Genomic DNA, 25,451 nt, shown 5'->3' with positions numbered 1-25,451 from the left:
GTTGATGTTAACCAGGATTAAACCCTTCTTAATTGCGGAGCACAAAGGTATTTCTGTTCTTAGTAAATATAATATATGTATCGTTTTGTAAATTAAGCTATAAATGTGTGTATTGTCAAAGCATATAAGAGCTTTATTCGAATACAATACCCTTATTTAAAATTCCCAATGTCCTTCAAGCACTAAATATATAACAGATTTGTAATGAATTAGTCTGAGATCACCCCCAGTGTTTGGTTGGGTTCGTGTTGCTCAGTCTTTAGTTGTCTTTGTTGTTTATTGTGTACTAATACTTATCGGTTTGTCTTTTTCATTTTTAGCCATGGCGTTGTAAGTTTATTTATCGGTCGTCCCTCTGTCTATATCATTCTGTTCAGCTCTTAATATTATTCCGTATCATGTCGTTGTGACGTCAAATACGTTGACCCGGCCTTAATAACTTTGACCCGGACTTATCAGCGACGTCATAATGTTTGAACCGACGTTAATAACTTTGACCCGAACTTATCAAGTCATCTTTTGTGTGCAGGCGAAACTAAGAAAACACTTCCGAAACACGCTAATATAGCCCGATAAATCGATTATCAGATTATCTGCATATTGATATTGTAAAATATCAGCTGCTTGGCATTATATGAAGACTTTTTGATCTCGTTCGCTACGCTCACTCGACAAAAAGCTTCATATCATGTCTCGCAGCTGATATTTTACGATATCAACTTGCAGATGACCTGATAATCGGTACTTTCGTTCCATGATTTTGACTGTTCCTCTGATATCTTTCGCCCCACTTTCATATTGAAGAGACGATAACTTTTAAAAATGTTTAGGTGGAGTCCCTTTTGTTAATCTGCGGCTGTTTTGAACTCAAGAGTATGAGATACATTTGATCTTTTGTTTTATTGTATTGATTTGTCAAAATTACAACAGTCATAATCTAATGGAACATCAAGCAAAAAGTAAAGGCTCTGACAACCGGGCATTTTATCTAGAATCTTATATCGCTGTGTCTGTTTTGCCAGATATTCGGAATCATATTTGAAAATCTTACAGAATTTGTTTTTAGTTTTACGTTGTTTTTGAAACAAAATAGGTGCCATTGCCCGGTAAATGCATGAAAAATCTAGAGATAATCAATTCCCGCAAAATTTTCAATGGCTTATATCTCGAAAACTGACAAGCAGGCAAACCCTTTTTTCACATTGTTTGGTTCTTTTATTTATAAACTATGATATCAATGTATGACTTTCTTTTAAAAAGCTTGTTTATCATTTATGTTTGGATATGGTCACATGTTAACCTATCAAAATCTAGATAACATCCATTCTATAATTGTGAAAAAATAAGCGAGAAAAAATGACGATGCGAACCTTTTTTTAACGAATGTAAACACTCAGTCTGTTTAAATATTTTCGTTGCTATGGTTTTAAATTGTATGTTAATTTATTATATTAACTTGAAATGTGTCTTTATCTTTATTTAATCAAATGTCAGATAAAAAATGGAGCATTTATCGATATTTTACAAATTCCTAGATTGACCTGATGACGATTACTAATTTAAAAGATTGGCCAGCAGTTTTAACAGTTAAACGTATATACATGTATTAAATTATTTAGTTTAAATGAACGATTACAAGATATTGTAAATTGTAGCTTAGTCAGTCTAACCTGTAGACATGTGTAAAGAAATGTGTATCGTACATTGAAAACGGGCACGAAGACACAGTGTCAATTATAAACCAACATACTTTAATGTAACCAACGAATTTACAGGGTTATAAACTAAAGAAAGGAAATAATATTCTCTATAAAAACTAGTATAAGATTAGTCATTATTTTGTAAAATATAAATAGCGGCGGATCTAGGAGGTGTATCCAGTGGGTGTATCACATCATTGCCATTTTCAAGATGTCCAAAAAAATATCGTTTTCTGGTGCAGATTTTAAGTTAGTAATTTTAGAATTTCATTTTCCTTTTAACTTTCTGTGCTTTTTTTATTGAAACTTATGCTTATTCATCGTTATAATCCTTAATGATTTGAACATTTCGAAATGGGATATCTTTAGAAAGTTTGTCTTTTATTTGCGCTATTACACCACTATCCCAGTTTAGAGAAGAGTTAGTGCGTCTGCAAACTTGTCAAAGCCCAATTATGTGAGTGTTTGTCCAAAGATTGAAACCTGTAATTCGGTCGTTGTCGTTTGTTGCTGTATATCATATATAAGTCTTTTGTACACTGAACATGCAGCTTATATGTCGATAGGTTTTTGTTTAAATTGGTTAACAGTGTGTCCTTAGTTTTTGACAGCATGTTATATGTGGTATTGGTTTGCTCATTGTTAAAGGCCATATGTTGACCTATAATCGCTAACCTTATTCGTAATTTGGTCTCTGGCGTCGCTGAGAAGTTTCTCATTGGCAATTATACCATATATTCTTACATTTATTTTTTATTCAACATTGTATATGATACAATTTTGGATGTTGGTATGTTGAAAATTTCATTACAACTTTTATAACACTTTTTTATGTCATACTATGAACTCAAAATTAAAATGTAAAGTTACAGTTTCGAGCGTCAATTTAGATTTACGAAGTAAATGTTAAACTTGTTGACATCTAAATGTACAAAACAAACAAATATTTTATAATACCAGACTGCGGTTTAATCTTTTCAATCCTCGGGCAATACAGATGTATACTGTCTAGTTAGTTTGGTCTAAATTTAATATTTGTGACGGGCTGTATATCTTATTTATTGAATGTTTTACTATGTATAAAATTATCTACTTACACTGGTTTTGAACAAACTCCTTCTCCAGGTCCAGTGATGGCAGAAAGTAAGGATGAAATAATACAACAAATAATTATCACATAATACCTAAACATTGTGTTAAAATCATAGAAGACGGAAGTAGTGATGTACTAAGATGAATCAGGATTGACACAACAACAAAACTATCATCCTTTACATTTAATGTGATCCAAAGGATAACACCACTCCGGTACACATCCGAGGATATACTTCAATTATTTAAAGAAAGTTCAATCAGGAAGTCATCTTACTTTGTGTATACACCTTTTGTGTAGAAGGTGTAGAAGGTTAAAGATTTCTAGTGACTTTTGATCTCCCTGTATTAAAAATAGGTTTCGTATCTTCCATTCTATAATCAACTGTTTAATTCTTAATTGAAAATTACGAATTTTAATAGAAGATTGCGGTGAGCAGAATGATACAAACTCGAGGTGTACATTATCAGCTGGGACAATGATTTGTTTATTAAACATCATATATACATGCAGCCGGTACCATTTGCTCTTGTAACTGCTGGTTAAAAGACCAACTTAAACTCAACGATATACTTATTAGAGAAAGATGAACAGAGGAGAGATGTTAGCACCTGAAATTATAACGTTTAATTAACTGAAAAAAAAGTTTCACTTTCCAATTTTTCACCTTTCTTTCTCTAAAATGAAGCGAACTATAAGCGGAGAAGCAGCAAATGTCAAGTTCTATAATTAGTTCGTTTCATCCGATTGGGAATCCACAAAATAATTATACTGACCTACACTGTACGTTGTATAAATCAATTCAGTTTTGAATTAAACCGATTACAATCAATCAAAAGAACTTTTTGTTATATCTTAACAACGGCGGCATTGTTTAATGATGACAGACATTTTATTTATAAAATATTATTATGATACCTTAATAAGGTTTAATTTTTTAACTTGTATGTCAAGTTACCGAACACTCCTGAAATCGCTGTGATTTGAGCCAGAATTGAAAATGAAGCAGCGGTGTATTCAGCTGTACTCTACAGAACACTGAAAGACAACTACCACTTTTTTTTTGCATATTTTTTACAAATCAATTATTTCCGCGTTGACCAATTTTTTCCCTTTCTTTTAACTTAATGCAATACTTTTGACTTGCTGTTATAACAGTGAGTCCTTTGTATTTCATAATTTAACTGGAATCCGCTTGCATTCATTTAAAATTTACGTTACACTCGACCAAAAGTAGTATTAAACAGAATCAGCTGATGTATTTCCCTTTTCCTTTTTTGCTCTTTGACATTGAAACCAGCTATAGCTAATGCAGTTAACACTTTTAATCTAACTAGGTATTGGGGAACTGCTTCGTGAATTTCTTATTGCTTTATTACCCGTTTCCGTGAAAATGGTTTAAAATTGAATGAATAAGTGAATTATTTTATTGAAAAGACGAACAAGTTGAAATATGTGTTAAGAAGTTTCGTTTATCACGTCATAGATACAATTGTAACGTCAAACGTTCATGCGTAGCGACAGACCAGCCAAAACAAATTAAATATGGCTGGCGGCTGCTTTTCTGCGAACTCAAGGTAACAAAATGGAACATTTAACACTACAACCGCGCCCAAAAACCACAGAGAAGGAGAAATGCTTGCCTGCAGGTGATGGATTGCCTTTATGGTCAGAGGTGCCATTGTATGCCAAATTACCAGTATATCCAAATCCAAAAGGGTCTTTCAAATTGTGCACGACTAGCTTATGTGAACCGGTCAGTATACTATTTTTACTTTTGACATTACAAGTTTCCAATATAGATATAGCATACAGGTCCATCATAGGGAGTTTTTAAGATTTCGAGCTCTGCAAAAAACAACATGAAGATGTCTTTTTTTCTCTTTCAAATATACAAATAATCATGACGTTATGTTTCAGCCAGTATATGTAAACGGTTAACTTCTTAGATTTAAATATACAAATCAAGCGAAATGTTGCTTAAATGAATTTTGTGGTCAAGTTTCAAAATATCATAGAAGATCATGAGAAAAGGTTTTAATTCAACAGAAAATAATATTCTTTTTTACAGAAACATAAAACGGCACAAACAGACTTCGACCTCACTGACCCATACGGCTATGTTGCATTCAGTCAATATGAACCGTTGCACGATCCACATCTACGCAACCATTTTAATATTCCCCAGACGAGGCGACATTTGGTGCGGAATGGATATCTACACGACGGAAAAGTGGTGTGTGACCTTAAAGAATTTAACAAATATAGACAATACCTTCGAAAGATGTTTCTTCTTGAATTGGCATACGAGAAACAGAAAAAGGTACTACTACAGTTTTATAAATTTCTATTAGGTGGAATTTTGTTAAAAAATAGATATATTTTCTATGTTGAATTAATAAAATTGAGAAAGGAAATGGGGAATGTGTCAAAGCGACAACAACCCGACCATAGAGCAGACAACAGCCGAAGTCCACCAATGGGCTTCAATGTAGCGAGAAACTCCCGCATCCTTAAGCGTCCTTCATCTAGCCCCTTAAAAATATAAATATTAGTACAGTGATAATGGACGTCAACTAAACTCCGAATTATACACAAGAAAATAAAATTAAAAATCATACAAGACTAACAAAGGCCAGAGGCTCCTGACTTGGGACAGGCGCAAAATTGCGGCGGGGTTTAACATGTTTGTGAGATCTCAACCCTCCCCCTAAACCTCTAGCCAATGTAGAAAAGGCATAACAATACTCACATTAAAATTCAGTTCAAGAGAAGTCCGAGTCCGATGTCAGAAGATGTAACAAGAGAAAATAAACAAAATGATAATAATACATAAATAACAACAGACTACTAGCAGTTAACTGACATGCCAGCTCCAGACCTCAATTAAACTGATTGAAAGATTATGTCTTCATCATATGAATTTCAGGCACAATCCCTCCCGTAAGGGGTTTAGTACACAGGCACTTGTCTCAGATTTTTTTTCTTTCTATAAGGTATATAGGAATTGTTTTTAGTGCCTGTGGTTTAGTATCATACTATCATAAAATATATGAGAAGAACATAACCCGTGTCATGCCAACAACCTTTTTTTTAAAATAAACATGTTTAGTTCCGGTGCTAAGACCCTATTATAAGTGAATCAATATTAAAGCCAAAATATGCAATCTTTAATGACCTGACAACAGTATCGTAACTATATCCCTTCTTAATAACCACAAAATAAAAAAAATGCTTGTCCAAAAGTTATTATTAAATAAATGTAATTTATGAATGTCCAAAAATGCAATCTTGCGGCGGGGTTAAATTAATATACTCACAAAATATGATACCATAGTACTTGCACTGTAAAATAACATGATGACGTAAATCTTAGATTTTACGGTCGTAAATTCCGGTTTATTCATGTAATCAGAACAGAGAAAAGGATATTGGATATAGGTTCAGCTATGAAAATATTTAATTCACTACAATTGTTTCTTATCTTTACAAAAAATATATTATAATAGTAACAATCTGTAATTTTTGGACAAGCAATTTTTTATTTTGTGGTTATTATATATGAAACTCAAAACACAACTTTTAAATGAGGGAATACAACGTTTTAACTCCTATTATAAAATACTACAATATTTTCTTTCACTATTGCACACACATTATTTTGAGATTTTTTTTCTAAAAAAAAAGTAGCATGCATTAAACTATACACCATAGCTATAGGACAGAAAAAATAAAATAAATGCATAAATATAATATATCCCATACCAACAAAACTATAGACTAAGTTTGTGATCGATTACATTCATAAATAACATTAATATTTTAATATTAATTAAAACCCCGTTTGCCTCGCCTACAACTACGTAGCGGAAGTGAGACTAAGGGGTGATCTCATTTCGAAGGAGATATTTTTACCTTCTCATTCCGATTTCATCTACTTTGAATATTTCTCCATTTGCCTTTTCTAAATTACATACAGGTGGCAGTTCATTGGTAAATTCATTTAGAAATTCAGATATTGATTGTTGTTTCTAAATATGTCCAGTGGCAACAATTTCACACATGTTCACTGCGAGCAATAAAATAGCACGAATAGGTAGGTATTGTAATATGGGTCGACCGGGATGGAACTCTCTTTCTACATGATATATCCAATCAGAATAAACATGGTCATCACTGTATTGCTGTCTGATATATCACTTGTTCATTCATAGTGCAAGTAAAGCTGGCATAGCGTTATTGATATCTGTCTTCTAGAGAAACTTTAACAAAAGGCAATTGATTTGCTGATAAGAAATCAGTAGTTTGACAATATTTCGATTTTTTAGAAAAACGGTTGACAGAACCAGAGACATATAATACAATTGTATAATATGTCTCTGACAGAACTTAATTAAAAACCAGATTGTTTTCTACCAGGATTTGAATAAATGTTATGAATTTTGATATTTCCAAGCAATGTATGGCAGATTCAAGAAGAAGTGCTTCGAATGATCTCCAAGGGAGTTATACAAAGAAAAGACTAGAGATGGTACAAAAACGAATGGAAGAACTTAACAAAATACGACGTCAAAAGTAAGTTTATTTTGTTATTACATTAATTTCAACAAGGAACTTCTATTTCATGCCAGTCTCCTCCGACATTCTCAGATAAATGATTTAGTCAAAGTTTTATCAAATTAGTATTGAAAACGCACTTACTTGCGTTCAAACGCACAGGCCAAAATATGCCAGACTGTAAAACCGTTTAAAAAGTGTATATTTGGTCAAGCTACTGGTGCATTGGACATTTTAGCTGGCTGCACTATGAGATGTTAAATCTCTTGCTTTACGAATTTTATGAATATATCCTATGGCTCCCATCGATAGTTTTTAATTGTTCGTTAAGACATTGGCGTTGATATGTGATGACAACATTGTCAACTTCCACCTACTTCAGTCTTATTCCTTAAAAAAACACTTCAAAGTTCACTCAACTTGTTGCTTTTATATATCAATCAAAAACGTAGACAAACTAATAGGATATTATCCTTTTGTAATACATACTACATATACTTAATCACTTTTGTGTATGTAGTAAAGCATCGAGTGGATAGAGCAATTTATATATACTTAGTATATGATTTAATTTTGGGTATAAGGCGTCTTTTGATTAACTGACAGTGTCTTGTCTATCAGCTCATAGTCATAGTATGAGCTGGTAGACAAGACATGATAGACATAAATTAAGAATCTTAAATACTGAAAACGCAGGTTATTTTGTGTGCCACACCTTTTTTATGTTATTTCTTCATAAACAGAAAAAGTATTTCAGTCATTACTTAAATATATCATATGTTCATGTCTAAATAGTGGTTATCCTATAATGATACATTTTTGAATTAAGCCATTTAGTCAATGCATATGGTTAGGATCTGTTCCGCTTTCTAATGGCCCAGATAACTTATTTTATGCCGAAACAACCTTATACTGATCATTTGTTTTACGATATAGATATAAAAGAGAGCATCAGAGTAAATCAGCGAAACAAAGGAAAAGGCTGGATGAACTAGACGGAGAAAGGTCAATAAGAGACGCTAGAAATAAACAGCGCGAGAGGAAAAGGAAACACACACTCCAACAACACAAGGAGATGGTATGTCATCTAATACAGTTTATTTCATTAGGGATAGTCTCAAAGTTGATTGATCAAACCTTCAATGGTATAGGCATATTCACATGTGACATTCAGTTTTAAAAACACAAACACCACCAGAACAACTAGAAAAACACACAACCATACACCACCGCTACAGACACAAAAACACCACTGCTAAAAATGCAGGACAGAGATAACAACTTTAAAAACAAAAGTGCAGGACACAACTATTGTTCTTAGCCCCCACCCCAGTTGCAATTTAATATGTTTCGCCCTTTTTTATACAATATGAAGATCTTTTCTTTTTTCTATACAATGTAAAATAATCATGTGTTTTTTTTAACAATATAACAGTCTTTCCTCCCCTTTTTATGCAATGTAGTAAATGTTCTCCCTTTTTATACAATGGAACAACTTTGGAATGCAGTGTAATGGTGTTTTTTTTTAAAATTCTTTATGCAATAAAAGAAATTTCTTTCTGTTAATATTACAATGTACTTATTTTCTCTCTCTCGTTCTCTCTTATAGATTGAAAGAAGAAACCAACTGCTGATGAGACGGTGGAAAACTCAGGAGCGAGAGCGTCTGCAACGACTCCAAGACGCCAAACATAAACAGCTGATGGAACAGAGGCAAAAGGTAGCTAACTGTTAAAATAGAATATGCTTATTGATATAGATAATGTCTTTTAATACTACACTACCAAACAATCTTACTAACGATATGTGTTCTCACTTAATCAGAAAGTTTTATAAATCTTAGCATTGAATTCACCATAGTTTCCTTTTCCTAAATAAAATTTATTCCTGCAGTGTATGTTCATTTGTTTACCTTTATAAGCATTTTTAATGGATATTTTCTTTCTATATTGTGATGTCACACAATTGTTTCAGGATAGGTGAAGTAAGGCGCCTAATAAAACTTGTAAACCCGCTGCTTTTATTTGCACCTGTCCTAAGTCAGGAACCTGATGTTCAGAGCTTGTCGCTTGTTGATGGTGTTCATAAGTGTTTCACTTTTTTTTTTATAGATTAAACCGTTTGGTTTTCCTGTTTTACACTAGTCATTTTGTGGTCCCTTTATATCTGTCTTCTCAGTGTGAGTCAAGACTCAGTGTTGAAGACCTATAGTGGTTTACTTTTACAAATTGGGACTTGGATGGAGAGTTGTCTCAGTGGCAATCATACCACATTTTCTTATGATAATATACACACATATGATATGAATACTATGGGATGATTGATGATTTACACGTAAGAGGTTTAGCTAGCTAAAAAAACTAAGACGAATCCCCATTATCAACCCAAAGGAAATTTCTGTACCAAGTCATTATCAGGAATATTACAGCTGTTTTCCAATTGTTTGATGTGTTTGATGCGATTGAGTTTTTGATTTGCCATTTAATTACGGACTTTATATGCGTTTTGAAATTTCCTGGAAGTTAAGTATTTTTGCTATTTTACTTTTTAGACCTTTTTTGGCATGTAACTGACACAAGTTAGGGGTCTTATATCATGTCTAACGATTTTCATTATTTTGAGTATTTGATGTTTTTAGTAGAGACCAGGGTAAAATCAGAGCTTTGCATATGAAATGGACACCTATCAATTTAGAGCTTGTCATATACCATGAACATCTGGTGCATTACATTTGTTTGCATTACCATTACATTTGCTCTAAAAAAAATCATTACGTTTGCGCGCAACTTTTGATTATGTTTGCACGCATTAAAATATTTTAATACTGTTAAACTCTGGTAAATACAGGTAAATTAATATACTTATTTTTCTATCTGCCTTTTAGTTATATATTTTTGTCATCTAGTTGCTGTTCAATTGACGTTTACCCCGCGTCTATAATTGCTCATATAAAACGGAATATAGCCCTATGTATAATTGAATCAGATTATCATAATTAGGCATGGTATTTGTCAGTTACTATTTATGGAGTTCTTTTTTTTTTAAGGATATGGAATCGTATTGTACTTATAGATACATTCTTCTAGAAACTGATATAATTATGAAATAAATGCAGTTGAAAAAATATTAAACATAAATAAAAAAAAATGTTCTTGATTAGATACAAGATTCATGGGATTCAAGAAAGAGAAGTCAGGAAGAGAAGCTATCTAGAGAGGCTGATGCATTAGTTCGCATTCAGGAACAAAAAGACAAAAGTATTGCTGAAAGGGAAAGGCGTGCGACTATCCAAAGACAAAAACTGCAAGGTATGTACATGTATACGAAGTCTTCATACCTTAAAGCACGATGAAGATCAATTGTTTAATGTTAAGTTAAGATTTACCAATAAGTGGATTTGTTTTTCTTTTGATATGATTTATTTATGTACAAAAATGTAAGTAAAATGATATTGGGCTACTTTAATGACGTGCAGATATTATACGCGCTGCTGGTTTGGTAATACGATAATTATGTATAATATTGAATCTGTACTGAAATCCATTTTGAAGTCTTACTTTCATTGGAACTATGTACAAGCAAAGTTTTAACTATTGTTCCAAATGATTAGCAATCATCATTAAAATATGTTAAATTTTAAAACATGTTATATTATAAATAAGCTTGCATCATCGATTATCTTTTAATTTTAGTTTTATATTTTATATTTTACAGATAGTTTAGCAAAAATCAGACAAAAAATGAAACTGGAACAAGAGGCCGTTGAAAGAAAACACGCACGGCGTCTTGCAGAAAGATTAGCTCTCGCAGATATAAAGAGTATGGCACGGCGTAATGGTAAGTGTTTCGTCTAATACATTATATACTAGTATTTCACTATGGATAATATCAGTATTTACACCCCAAATGGAAAATTATGGTACGTCATTGGTTGTACTTTCAATGTTTAGAATGGTAAATCGACGTTAAAGAACAGTCCATCTCCAAAGAACTTCCATGTATCACGATGTTAGTTTTAAAATGTCGCATTTACAAAGTGAATTATCAATTGTAAAATCTCTGAAAAAAAGCAGGAGAAGATTCGTATTAAAGACGCGGAGCGTCTAATTTAATACTGTGGTTAGAAAAAAGAAACACAAATCTATCACAAGCAAACAAACAAAATAACACAGGAAAACTGTTCCATTATAATGCTTTTGTAAGCCATAACTTATGTCTACATGTCTCTTGTTTCGTGAACGGTTTATATGACATTAATGCGAGCAATTTACAGCATTTTTAAAATGAAATAAAATACAATAAATAACTACGACTCATAATCAAGGATTGGAGTTTGGAAAGTGAAAATTCACAAAAATTATTGAGGATGACCTTAGTATGATGTAAACAGTTACATTAAGCTGCTCATTTCCAGATTGGGACAATTACAGTGGCAGCCATATAATATTTTGAGCGGGAATATCACCATCTGTCTTAGTCGTTCATTCAACGCCATTTCTTGTTCCGTTTAGTTAAGTAAACTAAAAAACAAAATATGAAAAATTAGGTGTTGGACACAGAAGACCGAGTAAAAAACAGCTTAAAGAACGTTATAGCCACTCTATTACAAGAGGGACGAAAGATACCAAAGGGACAATCAAACTCATAAATCTAAAATAAAATGACAACGTCATGGCTAAAAATGAAAAAGACAAACAGACAAACAATAGTACACATGACATAACATAGAAAACTATAGAATAAACAACACGAACCCTACCAAAAACTAGGGGTGTCCTCAGGTGCTCCGGAAGGGTAAGCAGATCCTGCTCCACATGTGGCACTCGTCGTGTTGCTTAGGTGATAACAAATCTGGTAAATAGTCTAATGCGGTAGGTCACATTCATGAAAGGGAAGGGGATTGTAGTTACGACGTAAGGAACATATCCGATATCATTTGTGAAACGGTTATTCCATAACGGTCAACCAACTCGTGATGGCGTCCGTAAAATTTACGAAGGGATGATTTCAACTTTACCATTTGGAACTCTTGGTTTAATAGCTTCCTTGTGAACAGCAACCATCTATCAAGAAATTCATGATAGGAAATGCAAGCACGGGAATATTGTATCAATTGGGAGATATATACCCCGTATGCAGGTGCTGCTGGAATGTTGCTACTTATAAATGGTATCAAGTTTGTTGTTAATCCAACGTCTCAACCGTACAATAATTTCGATTTGTCCTTGCACTTCACTTGTTAAACATAGGTCATATTTAGTTCGAACTGGCTGGTGAAATGCTTAGCAACAATATTTTTGATATTCTGAAAGATCATTTTTGGATGCTGTGATGATGTTTGTGATGTAAATTTTAAGGCAATAACTATCTCTTACAAGTTTAATATCGGAATGAGGATACGAACGAAACTAACAAAAACCTATTGTTGAAAAATTCACAAAAGTATTTATGATTATACTACTAGTTTCTTGATTTCAGCAAAACGACGAAGTCGAAAACCCCAGTTCCTCAGCATGTGGGGTATTGTATCAAGTCTAAGAAGAATGGAGTTGTATAACTTGAAAGGTACGCTTTAGGACAATAAGGATGACACTGCTTACAAAGAAATGTTGAAAATAAAAACTTTAGAGACAAATATTTTTTTTTTTACATTCAGTGTCTTATTAAAAGTTAGGGATGTATCTCTATTAAACACCGTAAAGTGAACAAAAGTTGAATGCTAAAACACAAGTTCAAATCCGCCACATTTGGTGCGTGCACATGTTTTCATTTGAACAGAATTGATTATGGCGATGTTTGTAGGGTTGATTCGGTATCGGTTTGTGCTCGTAAATTTTCAGTTTTGAGAAACTTAATGTTATGGTCATGAGCAATCCACAAACTAAACATTACTCACATGTCAAATTTTGTGTTTTTCTTTTTTTCAGAGAAGAGATCAGAAAGATTTTTACAAATACTGACTGATGCTTATGATGAGATATCAATTTTCATTGACGAGACAACATATGGAGACGAGGTATGATCTGTATGTGTTGGTGCCAAACAATTCACTATGTTTGTTGTAGTCATACTGAGAATTATTCAAAATATCACGTCTAATTTTTATTAGGAAATAAATCGTTGTTCCGATATACAAAAAGGGAATTTTAAATGGAAAGTATAAAACACAGCTAGCAAAGTCATTAATTCAAGGGAATTCTAACGTTCTAGCCTTTCCTTTTAGTCGAATACAAATACAATGTTGGGTTTTAAGACATTGTTTGGTTGGTTTCTGTATCCCCAACTCTTTAAATTGTTCGAAATACGTATGTTTCTTAAATCGACAAAATAAGATTTGAAGTGGGCGACGTAATACTTTCTCGAACCTGTATGTAATGCCTTCATAGTTAAACTCTAAGGAAACATATTATCAACGTCACAAACATGGCATTATATATTTTTGCCGTGTCTATGATGTCGGTTTAGGTTTCAACGAACGTAATATGTGTATGCATAAATAAGTGGAAAATTACGAAGTCGGGGATTTTGTTTCTACAAATTACTTAATTTCTTTAAGAAACTATTTCATATGGATAGAAAGATTACGATAGGAAATTGGCCGTAGATTATAATTTTTATCACAAATGTGACATCATATCTTAATTTGTACGTTTATGTTGTTTTTAGAGCCCGTAAATATAGATATGGTCCATGTAAATTCATTGATTCCATGTAAAATGATATTCTTAAAGTTATTATTTGTGCTACATAGCGAGATTAACAGGTCAACAATTAACGGTAATTAATTTGGTATTAAAGTGATATTATCGTACCGCGGGTAAAATATCACGTTATGATTGGTTAAACGGCGTCACGTGGTGAACCCTTTTGGGACCGGAGGGGGGTAGTAAATTTCAAAGGGGGTTCATGACGCGTTAATGGTGATGTCATCTATTAATGTTGTTGTGTTTCATTGTTTATTTTTTCAACAAAACGCAGCAGAAAAGTCCAGCGTGCGTGCCTCACCCCCTATGAATTTTAATAACCCTCTATGGATCCGTAGGGGTCAGTAGCGAACCATATAAGTACTATATATACCATGGTTTTTACGAGTTAACATATTTAAACAAACGAATCCGAAGGATGAGTTTGTTTAAATATGTTAATGAGTAAGACACATGGTATATAAAATTTGTAATATAAATAAAATGATTGACAGCTTCAAGACCTTCAACTAATATTGGAAATTGATCACGTTACAGTTTTATCCAATGAAATAGAAGCTCGCGCAAGTCACTTTTGCGCCTCGTGTATGATCTTTTGTGTATTTCATGTACTAGAACCCCTGAATTTGCCAAAAAGGAAGGAAAATGTCAGATTTTTCCGATTTTTATTTCTTTTTCCGCCCCGTGTATGGTTGTTTGCGCAAGTAACTTCATAATGTCATCAGACTGAGGTAAACAAAAATATCGGATTCCAGTGTCGGACAAGGATTAAATAATTATACTAATGGCGGTAAGAATTGGGTTTTTTTTGTTTTCAAGTATCATACAAATTAATCATATTTTTACAGAATTTTCATCTCATTGAAAAATGCATATTTATACATTTCTAGTTTTCGTACAAACTGCTTTCTTCCGTTATTTTATTAATTCGATTATTCGTTTATTTATTAAAACATTTAATTTTGATGATAAAAAAATGTATTTAAACAGTAGCGGAGCGTAGATAGTGAACGTTCCCCTAATTGATCGCAATCAGATATTTGTGGCCGATATTTACCCCCTTTTTTAAATCGAAATTTAATTGGATCTTTGCAACTTTTTCACTTTTTCACAACTTAAAGAAGAAACATTAAGTAATTGTTTCCAAAATTAGGGGAATTCGTAACAATCCTATATAGTTTGAAAAAGGTTTCTTAAGATTTGGGTACACATAATTTTTTGCTTTTTGTTATGAAATGAAAACAAATGTAGATCTTGACCTTTTAGTATGTTTAACAGTTTCCTAAATATTCAAGAGGCGGATACATTTAAAACTGAAAAGGTGGAGCTTCAGCCATGGAATAACATGAACATGAATATGTTATACCATGGCTGAAGCTCCGCCTTTTCCCCTTTGAATTCTAGTTGAGTTGCATATTTAATTAGCAAAGTATGGTACAACATTATTTTGCATATAATATACCATGGTTTTCCCTCACCACACTTTTTAAGCAAATTATTTCATAAAAACATCAAAGGAAAACTTCCAATTTATGTTACAACTTATAAGATAGGGTTTGGGGGTGCACTGATCAAGGGCCAGGAAATTAATAGTGTAAATGGGGCATGTTGATGGACGGTTATACTTTCTTATTTCTTAAAAGTTTGAAGACACGTCTGCCAACGAAGAAGAACAGTTCCAATTAAAGGCTAGAGAAATTGTTATGGATGTATACAATACAGTTAAACAAGTAAGATGCATATTTACTCAAAAATTATGGTGAAAAAAACACATGGGTAAACTAAAACTGTTCTTTTCGCGAGTTAAAATGTCACAAAATATACCTCACATATCAGTTACCAAAACCAAGTAGTGATATTGGTGTCTATTACAAATGTCTGTTGGTGACTTTTGGATTTCGACCGGCCTTGAAAACAAGAAAATGCGCACATGTCCTTAGTAAAAGAGGGACAAAAGATACCAAAGGGACAGTCAAACTCATAAATCTTAAACAAACTGACAACGCCATTGCTAAAAACGAAAAAGACAAACAGAAAAACAATAGTACACATGACACAACATAGAAAACCAAGGAATAAACAACACGAGCCCCAAGGAATAAACCAAGTTAACATAGTAATAGTAAAATAGTTAAACAGTACTGATCACATATTAATTATGTATTGCATGCTTTTTCTTATGTCAGAAAACACGTTTCATGGTTTCTGCGGTTTTACTATTTGAAAAAATCAAACCTTTATTTGTATACCTGGTATTTCGACAGTAGTTAGCTGATTGCAGGATAAAAAAAGATCCGTTCAATTAAAATGGTCTGATGTTAAACAATCAAATATTGTATTCGCTAAGCAAACATACATGTTGTGGAAAATTGGTTGTGTACAGGGTTATTCCAGAGAAACGTGTTGCATTACGGGGATCTATTGTTTTTATTGGTGTTGTCAAATCGTACACGTTTGGCTAACCGGTTACTCGGATAATCGTTCGACCGATTCACCGATTAACCAGTAATTTAAGTTGGTGTTTGAAAGCATCATCAATAGAACCTCACACATAGATATAAGATGTGGTATGAGTGTCAATTTGACAACCTTTCATTCAAGTCATAAATACGCTTTTAGAATTGAAGTTTTTCCTTTTAGCCTTATAATGCTTGTCTGTGAGGATTCCTGGCGAAGTTTGACTTTTAATGAACAAATGCACTGTATCAACTACAGCATTTGTACCAACTTCAGATTAAAAAAAAATTAAAAAAAATCTTAATCTCGTAGAATTAAATATATGTCATATGTCTGAAACCGATTATTCTTTCCTTTACTCTTGTTGTCTCCGGTATGATTGCCAATGAGACAATTCTTCACAAGAGACCAAAATGACACAGAAATTAACTACTATAGGTCATTGTACATGCTGTACGACCTGTTTCTTCACTGTAGTTGCTTTTTTCTTTAAGCATGTTACTCGTTCTTTCACGTATAAATTGAGTACATTCACATTTGTTTGCATTTCACAATTTTTGAATTTAAAGTAAGACTAATCCTTGCACTACGGAGGTTGCACATTTCAATGTAGGTTTAAACAATAAAAGTTCGAAAACGAAATAATGAAGTAATTACTAAAAAGTAAAATTAAATCTCGTTACTGATTTAAAGTTGCTGTTAAAAAACATGTTTACTAATTATGATTCTTAAAGATCCGGCCCCGAACTCTAATTAATTTTATGTTTTTAGAAATAACAATATTAGCAATCAATATACTGGACAATTGACCTGTCAAACTAATTACCATGACGACAGTTTTTGAATAAAACATAACTATTTAATGATTTGATTTTCAACACAAACTTATATCAAATCTATCGAAATTGAAAAAAGTCCGGTTAATCGGTTAGCTTTTTGGTATTCGGTCGTTCGACCGATTAACCGGTTAACCGTTGATAGCACTAGTTTTTATACCAAATATTTAAAATAATATATCGATGTTGTTCCTCAATAACAATTGTTTTGTTATTCAGGAACACTACAGTGAAATGCTTCCACTTCCAGATGACGAAGATTACGATGGTCATGAAGGTATGTATAAGCTAAGAACTGCATAGTAAGATTGATACTGTCAGGACTCAGCCAAAGTAAAAAAAATCAGACAAATTCGATTTCCATCTAGTGTTAGTCTAAGACATTGCAAGGTTCATATTCATATCCCATAAACATGTTCTGGTCCTTTATGTGCTTCAATTTGACTTTTGACGTTCAAAAACAATCCCTTCAATATAGTTTCGTTTTATAGTGGTTTACTCTAACACATTGCGACTTAAATGGAAAGATGTAGGGACAATTTGCCGGCAATTTGATTCATTCGATAAGATAGGTATATCATGTTTTAAATAGCCCGATAGATGCTAATTATAGTACATAAAAATACGTCACATCATCTATTTTCATACCTTGAACAGGTATTCCTACAAAAACAAGGCCATGACTATTGATTTTTTAATATTGATTTTATTTTATTATTAACATCCTTTATGCAAGATGCCATACCATGTAACTTGTCAAGGAGCCAAATAATATCGAACTAATTCAAATCGTGATTTTCTCATTCTGAATATGTATATCTGTATTTGTCCTGGTCTTTTAAGGTTTTATCGTCTATAAGATAAGACAAGAAAATACATGTACATGTACATATTTTAACCGGAGAACATCTTACATCAGTTAGTCATAGATCACCCTGTGTTACTTCTTCATGTTTTATTGCCTTTTCTGTAATTTTAACAAATCGGCCCTTCTTTGTGATACAGATGCAACAGCTTCTTGATGTTTTACCTACAATCACGATTTGTAGTGTAATTGATTTGTTCTGTCATGTTGTTTTATTTTTATGATGAGTTATGTACCCGTGTATAGACGGTGGTAAACATTTCAGTGCTAGTATCTTTACAGTTTGTGATCTGGCGACAAAATTGTTGTTGACTGCATTTGTTACATATAATACCATGTTCAAAAAAGGTTTCGACGAATTGTTTGTTGTTGTTATGAAACTTGTATACAATGGCCTTATTTTAAGTTATGTGTATATTACACCCGCAACATGTAGGCTTAATTTCTATAGAATTAATTCTCGTGTTATTGGCTATGTACAGGCACCTACATCAGTTTGACGGCAGTTGTCCCTTGGATATATGTAATAATGTAAACACATGAATAGAAAGTAATTCAAGAGTATGGACAGTCATAGGATTGCACACAATAAGCGATACATTATTTTTTCTTTGATACACGTAAAATTATATACTAGTAAACTAACTGAATAGTCAAAATGAACCAGAATGACTCTATGAATCAAGCAAACATCCGAAAAAAATATGATAGAAACTTTAAAATTTAATAAAACAACACAAAAAAAAATGCAAAAGTTCTTAGCGAGGTTCGAACCCTTTTTTCAAAACCGTCTTTTATTAGTAGTTCTGTGCTCTACTGGTGGAGCTACGGCGATAAGGTAACTCTTATTTAGAAGCTATATTGATACAATTTATCGATGTTACAATTTTTTCTTTAAAATCCTTTCTTGATGCTGCTCCTAGCTCTAAAAAAACTTATTTAACACAATAAGATCTTTGAAAATTTAATACTTTGAACACATTTAAAAGCTCTACTTTCCAAATCACCACAAATGGTTAAGCCCAGTCATTTCGAAAGAATAGAAATATGTCCATTCGCACAACTTTTGAGTTCCTCATTTTGAGGTGCAATAGGGTTATTGACCCAGTTACAATTTCTTATAGCATAATAAATACCTCTTCTGTATTTTGCTTTTCAGAGGGTCAGATCTCCTTTAGAGGAAGGTTATCTGAGATTCCACACACTAGAAACGAACGCTTAATACCTCTTCTGTATTTTGTTTTTCAGAGGGTCAGATCTCCTTTAGAGGACGGTTATCTGTGATTCCACACACAAGTGATGAAAGCTTAACAACTAGTTTTTATAAACCAACTGGTGATCACGAGGTAACACCTGTTCCATCAATTTACAAAATGGAAAATATAAAATTAGAAGAAGCGAAGGAGGCAGAACGCAGAAGACAAGAAGACATGAAAATGGCAGAGAGTCTTTTGTTGAGACTTTTAGATGATTTAAGTCAGGACAAATTTAAGAAAGATGATATTGTACAACTGACAACATATTGTATGGAAATGGTTGAGAAACGTGATTATGAAATTGCAGTTCTGCAAGATCTTGAGGTCAACGATTTGAACGAGTATCAAGTGTCCGGTCTCGCAGACAATTTAGTTAAGTTTACCTTAGAGAGGTTGCTAGATGATTTGAAAAGAGGACAACTTAGCAAAGAAGACCTGACAAAGTTAACGCTGTCTATCATTGGCAGTGATAGTTTCGACATGGAAGAGTCCATGGACAAAGCAATCGATAAATTTGTGGAAGATACCTTACAAGACATTGTTCAAGATGCAGATCTACATGTAGAATCTCCTACCAATGATGCAATGCTAGACGACTTCATCATTAGAACACTACAAACACTGGCAGATGATGTTGAAAATGGTCGTCTATCCAAAGAGATGATTGAAGACATGCTTAATTTAATGAACGCTGAGGTCAGCTCCAATGTTACACATGAGTCTACAGATACAAATTTTAAGTCAATTTTACAAAGGATTATAGAAGACCTTGAAAACCAAAAAGGTGAATCACTATATCGTGTTGTACATGCTTTCGTTTCATCGTATATGTCATTTAAAGAATCTTCGCAAGAATCTTTAAGCGATCTTGTTAATATTGTGATTAATAGAATAACTACAGAACTGAGTGGAGAAACGAAGGAATTAGAGACACTTACACAACTGGCTAAAACAATGTCCGCACAATCTCTAACGACAGCACAGATGTCTAGCATAGCAAATAATGTTATTGCAACCTTGGACGAAGAAGGTAGACCGTTAACTGAAATAGCAAGATTGGTTGTAGAGGATGCAATTGAACGAGCAAAAGCAAAGATAATTGGAGCCCCTAGCAATGAACTAACACTGATAGCAACGACACTAACATCATCAATAAACGACGTCTTGAGAGAATCAAACACAAACCTTGAAGAAAAAGATATCCCATTTGCCCACAATGTCTCAATGTTTGTAACAGATGTATTGAAGGTCGTTTACACGAATTTGCAGAAAGGTTATTTTAATGAGTCTGACGTAGCTGATATGGTGACCAATGTTCAGCGGATTATCGATTCAAGAGAAGATAAGCACGCAGTTTTGACCAATCATATAAAATATCTTCTCGCAGACTTAGACGCTGGTCTTCTTGACTCAAAAGATCTTGAAGAGATCGGACAAGAATTGATCTATTGTGGGAAAAAAATGACGGACAGATCTTCAAGTATGGAAAGGAGGACGCCTTCACTGACAAGCACAGCTGTAGCAAATAATCTTATCGAACATCTATTGGAGTCTTTGCAGGTCGAATTTGAAAAAGGAAATGTTGAGAAAGAGGCGTTGAAAGAATTAGCATTATGCATATTGCAGTCAACATCATCAACAATCTCTCTGGCAGCTTCCAATGACTCTAAGATAGCAGAGGATGTCGTACGATCTGCACTGGGTCAAATTATGGAGGAGATCGACGAAGGAAAGTTGAACAGAATGACATTAGTTTCCATGGCGAGTTCTGCTGTTTCGATATTTTCTGAGGAGTTTGATAGAAAGGAAACCTTAAACACAATTATGCGTAATATTATTTCAAAATTAAGAGAAGACAAGATTTCACTGCAGGAAGTGAGAGCAATTTTTCGAGTTATTCTACGTAAATATCAGTATGACCACAGTGTTATGTTCCCAAGAGAGGTACCAACATCAGCCGATTCAGAACTTGCCGAATCTTTGATAAGAGAAACTATCATCAAAATTGATAGGGACTTAAGATCTGGTCACTTTAGTGAAGATGATTTACTATTATTTGCAGAAGAAAGCAAACGATCACGTGGCAAGAAAATTGGAGAAATGCCAGATGATATCGTAAATTTGGTGTCATCAATCATCAAACATTTACAGTCTAAAGTAACAGAAAGTACCGATGCCAGCGAAGTTATAAGGTTTTTAAGAACAGTTGATACAGAAAATTGTGACAATATAAAAACAAATGCTGAAGTAAATCAATCTCTAAATCGTATTCTTGAAGAAATAACCAGCAGCAGAAACTCATCCAGTTACCTAAAGAGAATACTCCGACATTTTGTATCACACGTTGGCACACACGATGATATTTTGGCGGTTGGTGGTATTCTTCAGACTATGAATGTTGGTGTTTTATCAAACTTCGTTAAAATAACAGTAGCAGATGTTTTAAGTGACGTTAGAAAAAGTAGGATGAAGTCAGCAGGACTTACCCTAGACATGTCTCATTCAGATACAGGAATGTTAATGAAAACAGCGTCGTCAATGGTAGCCAATAGATTGGTTCAACAGCTTTTAACCAGAGTTGAAAGAACTGTTTTGAGTGGTAAGCCACTAGCTTCAGACACTGAGCTAGAATCAGAAGGTTCAGAAGAAAAAGATCGACAACGAGGTCCTTCATTTGCAAGCTTTGAAAACGATCTTCTATGCAGAATATCCTCTAATGAGATTGGAACTCACATTCTTGAAACCTTGAACAACATTATTTCTAACATGCGACTGGATAGATCTGTTGATAGGATAAGTAATATAGCAGGAGAAGGGTACGAAAACGCTCAGAAAAGGATATCTTCAGGCGTAATAGAGGATTTCGTTCTGGAAACTTTACAAGATATTGTTGAAAACATGCAGGACCAAATGTCTTACGCTGACATGCGTGACATACAGGGAATAACAAACGATGCTAGTCAAACTTCTATTTTTGTAATGGATGTTATGAACAATATACTTAAGGATATGGCGGAAACGATAAGAGAAAAAGAAGAAGACAACAAAAAACTGGCTGTTACAAACTCGGACTCCATAAAAGGTACATCGACTATTTCACTAGAAGCTGAGGCTGTAGTAGTTGAAGCTCTTCATAACATAGTCAGAGATTTCGTTGGTGAAAGTGATGCAGAACAAATGACAATGAATAGTTTCAACTTTGACGGCAAAGGTACTAAGCAATATGTGATTGGTACTCTTCAAAATATAAAAAGAGATTTTGGAGATCCAAATAATAAACATGTGAGAAATGCAGTCACTGATATTATTCAGACCACAGTGGAGGACGCCGAACGATCTAAGGACTCGGATCACAATATTGACAACTTTGTAGAAAATACAATTGATATGATCATTGAAACATTAGAAAACAACAAGCTTAGAACAAATGACCCAGTCCGACGAGGTGCATCTCAGTCTTCTGTAGAATCGGAAGTGGCTCTTGATTTGTTAGTTATACCAAGTGGGGTGAGCGAATCAATGTTGCTGGATGGACGTACCATGAGTTTGCAGAAAATGGCCGAAATGACAACTCGCATGCTGAGGATGTATGATGAAAACGTTCAGAGCACTCGAGGCTCAAAGCAAGAAATTGTTGGTGAAATACCTGGCGAAAAAGTCGTTGAGCTGTTAACCGAAGCAGTTTCAAAAACCTTGTCGAACGTAGAAAGCGGTAAATTATCTGAAAAAGAGGTTCATGAGCTAGCAACTGCCCTTTCTGAGCGTTATCCAGTGGCAACTCTGAATGAACAAGACAATTCACTAACTATCTCTAAATCGTCCGCTAGTGATGAAAAAACTGTTGAGGACTTTGTCGTGGCCACTCTTGAAAAAGTTAAAGCGGAACTGCAAACTGGTGTGATAGACGAAGATAGGTTGAAAATGGTCGTTCAAAGTATGACCGATATGCACAATGGGTCAAAGGAAACGAACGATATTATTCAGCACGCTTCTGTAACATCCGTTCCATCAGAGATCATTACAAAGCTGGTAAAAAATGTCTTATCAAACATTGCCAGTTCATTCTCTGACAATGATATTGTCATACATGAGGACGGTAGAAAGAAACAGGGTTCGATAAAATCTCTGTCTTCTGAAGGTAGTAGCAAATCCAACAAACCAAACGATAGGAAAGCCAATATCAATCCAAATGCAGCCAAATGTCGTTTATCTGCACTGTCAAGTGACAGAGTAAATACGCCTTTGAAGACTACACCAGTGCCAATATTGCATTCATATTGTGAAATAAGAGACAAACCACTTGACAACAAAGAATATGGTATGATGCAGTCAGTTCCTAGTAATAATTACTCTTCTTTTGAAAAAACAGGGAAATCAAAACCAATGTGTATGGTTACTCCACAGAAATCTGTTAAGACAACTCCAGTGGCAAATATAAACAGCAGCAGGCGAATACGCATGAATGCCAATTCTACTAACGTATCACCAATTAACAGACATGTCGTTTCCAATGCACGAACTAGTACTCCTGTTCAAAAGGATAGTCCATTTCCTAGTCGTCCAATATTACCTCATCATGTACGAATTCCTCATGCAGATCCCAAACGTCCGGTGCTCAACGAACGCGTGACTAAACAACTTAAAACTAGTTCACGTGAACATGCTGCAGAGCGACAAGAAACCCCTAATCGACGCTCAGCAAACGCTATTATAGCAGTGCAGTCTCCTAAACGTGCAACAAATCTGATATCCCCAAAAGTACATAGAAGACAACCAGTTGAACAGAGATCTGTATCTGAACAAAGTCATCAAACTACTACAGTCCCACCCACACAAAAAGAAAGAAACAGATGTGTTTCTTCAATGGAAAAAGTTAAGAAGAAAGTCGTACCAACTAACGCAAAAAGGGGTCTGAACATTGACAAGAAATCAGCCGCGAAGAAATCGTCACCCGAAATTCGAATACCTTCAGCTTCTTCTGTAGGAGATAAAATATCAACTACGACAAAAATACCTTCAAATGATATGCAGAAGCCAGTCACAAAAACTGTTCATACAGAAACGTTGGAGGTCAAATCTCTTTGTGGATCCCACAAAACCAAGATATCTGTGCGTTCCTCAAACGATGATGAAAACCAGTCCTGTAAACGCCAACCGTTTCATTAATTTAAGTAAGTATATTATCCGAACACTATTCACAAATGAAATCGTCATGCATATTTAACATTCAAACAAAACAATTTTAAAAATATCGATTATACAAAGCAGTTTCATAAACATAGTATGATTGATTGAGTTATGTGTTTAGCTCCACTTTCAACACTATTGACTATCTCATGGCTGACATATTTGTCGATTAAGGGAACAATAGTGCATAGGGAAAACCATCGGAAGGAAATATTTCAAACATTTTAATCTAGGTTTGAAGTCGATCCAACCTGCTTGGTGCGGGGTTCGAACTCACAACCAAGTAAACAGACTAGTGATTGATGTAGATATGCTACTCATATCAACTACTCGAAAATGATCACTTGGTAAACATTTATACTGATAAATTACAGTAATAGTAGTTATTTTATTTTATTTTTTCTTTATTTTAGTTTGAAAAGTCTGTGTCAGAATTGGAAGAAGATTGCCGTTCAAGAATCAAGTTGTCAATCATGAGAATAAATAATAAAATTTCAATTAGCCAAGTTATTTCAGTTGCCCTATAAGGTTCACACATATTATATTTAAATAGGTTTTTTATGCGTTTGTATTGGCAAGAAATTGATTACAAATAAATATAAATTATGATTTCACAAAATTTTAATTGCATTGGTCATTCCAAAGAATTATTTTTATGCCTATAATTTAAGAAACACTTAACATCTCTTATCGTTTGAAAGTTTTTACTCGAATTGAAATATTTCAAAAAGTAAATCATGAAGGAATATATGTATTTGCATATGTCAAAAGTGTGTATCAATATTTGTATTGTGTC

General features: G+C 33.7%; 2 protein-coding genes across 2 annotated transcripts in view; one reads left to right on the top strand and one right to left on the bottom strand.

Moving 5' to 3' along the window:
• Positions 1-3,005, bottom strand: part of LOC134685150 (protein draper-like) — a 15,144-nt gene extending 12,139 nt beyond the window's left edge. The window contains exon 1 of the mRNA XM_063544626.1: positions 2,798-3,005. Within this exon, the coding sequence (XP_063400696.1) occupies positions 2,798-2,892 (95 nt within the window). The 5' untranslated portion in view covers positions 2,893-3,005. The remainder of the gene's footprint in view (positions 1-2,797) is intronic.
• Positions 3,006-4,271: 1,266 nt separating this feature from the next.
• LOC134685149 (uncharacterized) lies at positions 4,272-25,153 on the top strand. The gene is made up of 13 exons (XM_063544625.1): positions 4,272-4,549; positions 4,865-5,116; positions 7,250-7,368; positions 8,287-8,428; positions 8,960-9,070; positions 10,511-10,658; positions 11,065-11,187; positions 12,829-12,915; positions 13,278-13,366; positions 15,698-15,784; positions 17,567-17,624; positions 19,461-24,639; positions 25,069-25,153. Exons 1-12 carry the CDS (start codon positions 4,379-4,381, stop codon positions 24,632-24,634), a joined length of 6,561 nt encoding a protein of 2,186 aa, XP_063400695.1. The 5' UTR covers positions 4,272-4,378; the 3' UTR covers positions 24,635-24,639; positions 25,069-25,153.
• The last annotated feature ends 298 nt before the right edge of the window (positions 25,154-25,451 follow it).

Source organism: Mytilus trossulus, chromosome 9, assembly GCF_036588685.1.
Source record: "Mytilus trossulus isolate FHL-02 chromosome 9, PNRI_Mtr1.1.1.hap1, whole genome shotgun sequence".
NCBI classification, from domain to species: domain Eukaryota; kingdom Metazoa; phylum Mollusca; class Bivalvia; order Mytilida; family Mytilidae; genus Mytilus; species Mytilus trossulus.
This window is presented reverse-complemented; position numbering and strand designations above follow the sequence as displayed.

Excerpts from the sequence above, each read along its gene's own strand:
- LOC134685149 (XM_063544625.1), top strand. The coding sequence starts at position 4,379 with ATGGAACATTTAACACTACAACCGCGCCCAAAAACCACAGAGAAGGAG. Across the intron at positions 5,117-7,249 it reads CATACGAGAAACAGAAAAAG|CAATGTATGGCAGATTCAAG; the intron begins GTACTACTACAG and ends GATATTTCCAAG. Across the intron at positions 9,071-10,510 it reads TGATGGAACAGAGGCAAAAG|ATACAAGATTCATGGGATTC; the intron begins GTAGCTAACTGT and ends GTTCTTGATTAG.